Raw genomic sequence first — 1,529 nt, 5'->3', positions numbered from 1 at the left:
GCTGTGTCAAAATTAAGATATTATCTTAAGCGGTAAATTATTTATCTCTTAATATGTTGTACTCGGGTTCGAATCTTGACGAACGTAAGTTAGATACATACCTAGGTGCCAGTAAACATTGACTGAAGAATGGTCTCTCTGATCCTCATCAACAATTTCTAGCTTAATTTTAACACTTTCACCCAATGCATCCATGGCAGTCTCCAAAAAGTTGAGCACATTCTGCAAAAATATTACTTCTATATCATTTAATTTATTGTCACAAATTTCATTATTACTTACTTAATTATTTTGACTTTGACTACTAGCTAGATAGAGAGAAAGCAAAAGTTGAAACCTGTTTTCCTTCATAGGGACCGTAGAAGAGGAAATCATGATAAGAACAATGTTTGGGTGAAAGCAATTGCTTCATTCTTTCAATGTTTTTTTCTTCCAAGGCCTTATAGAAATGTAGCACTAGTGAATGTGGAGAACGATCTTCATCTTCATCATCATCATCGAATAAACCTTTATTTGATCCATCATCGTGAATGCACCATGCAATGTAGCACTTCTCTTTCTGATAATTATTATTATTATTATTATTCTTCATCCTGCATTGTCCCATTAATAATGTTGTTAATGTGGGTCTGGCTTTTATGTGTAATAATAATGGTGGTGTGAATTTCATGATTTTGTTGTTGTTGTTTGAAGATATTCCTAATGCATAAGGGATTTGCAAAGATGATGCCATTATTGTAACATGCAATCTTGTTAATTGAGACATGGATCTTCAATTTATATATACTGTATTATTATATTACTTGTTATGCGGTCTAAGAATCAAGAATCTATCTCCAATTCTCCATATAGAAGCAAGGAATAGAATATGTATATGTATTTATTTATAAAAGCTGCCTCTAGATTCTACATTCACAATTTCCTTTCTGCCACTCCAAATTTCTATCTATTATATATGTAGAGTTATTATTAGTCAAAATCATGAAGTTAGTTATCGAAAAATTAGACACTTTAAATTAGTCTATGAAAGATCCATATAATTATGAATTTGATTAGTCTTTATGTCAGTTAAATCAATCATATTAAATATATATTAAAATTAGTCAATAAAATTAATTATCAATATAAAATACTTATTGAAATAAAGAATGACACGTGACAAATTATTCTATGACGCATTATCGTTTAACAAATAGGATAACTAAATTTGATTATTTATCATATATATTTTTTAGAAACCGGTTTGAGGTATATAATTTTTTGAAGACTAAATTATCGTCCATGTGATTTTTTAAGATATTTATCATTGGTTGTCCCAAAAATCTATACCTGATGTATTTATTAAGGAGAGTTTTATTATCAGTGAATTATATGATAAAGATATAAGTTTACAGATCTTTTTTTTATGTGATAAAAGAGAGATTGAAAATACTAAGATCCACATTTTAAACATTAATAAAATAATAAAAAATAACTATAAAACGAATTTAATTCTCTCTTTATACAATCTCAATCTGTATAGTAGAGTA

General features: G+C 27.9%; 1 protein-coding gene across 1 annotated transcript in view; it reads right to left on the bottom strand.

The window, feature by feature from the left end:
- LOC107608375 overlaps positions 1–749 on the bottom strand; it is a 2,235-nt gene extending 1,486 nt beyond the window's left edge. Inside the window, exons 1-2 of the mRNA XM_016310179.2 lie at positions 338–749; positions 102–222 (exon numbers count right to left, since the gene is read on the bottom strand). Of these exons, the coding sequence (XP_016165665.1) occupies positions 102–222; positions 338–733 (517 nt within the window). The 5' untranslated portion in view covers positions 734–749. The remainder of the gene's footprint in view (positions 1–101; positions 223–337) is intronic.

This window comes from Arachis ipaensis, chromosome B07 (genome assembly GCF_000816755.2).
Source record: "Arachis ipaensis cultivar K30076 chromosome B07, Araip1.1, whole genome shotgun sequence".
In the NCBI taxonomy this organism is placed as follows: Eukaryota; Viridiplantae; Streptophyta; class Magnoliopsida; order Fabales; family Fabaceae; genus Arachis; species Arachis ipaensis.
Note: the sequence above shows the minus strand (reverse complement) of the source record. Positions and strands in the feature narration are given on the sequence as shown.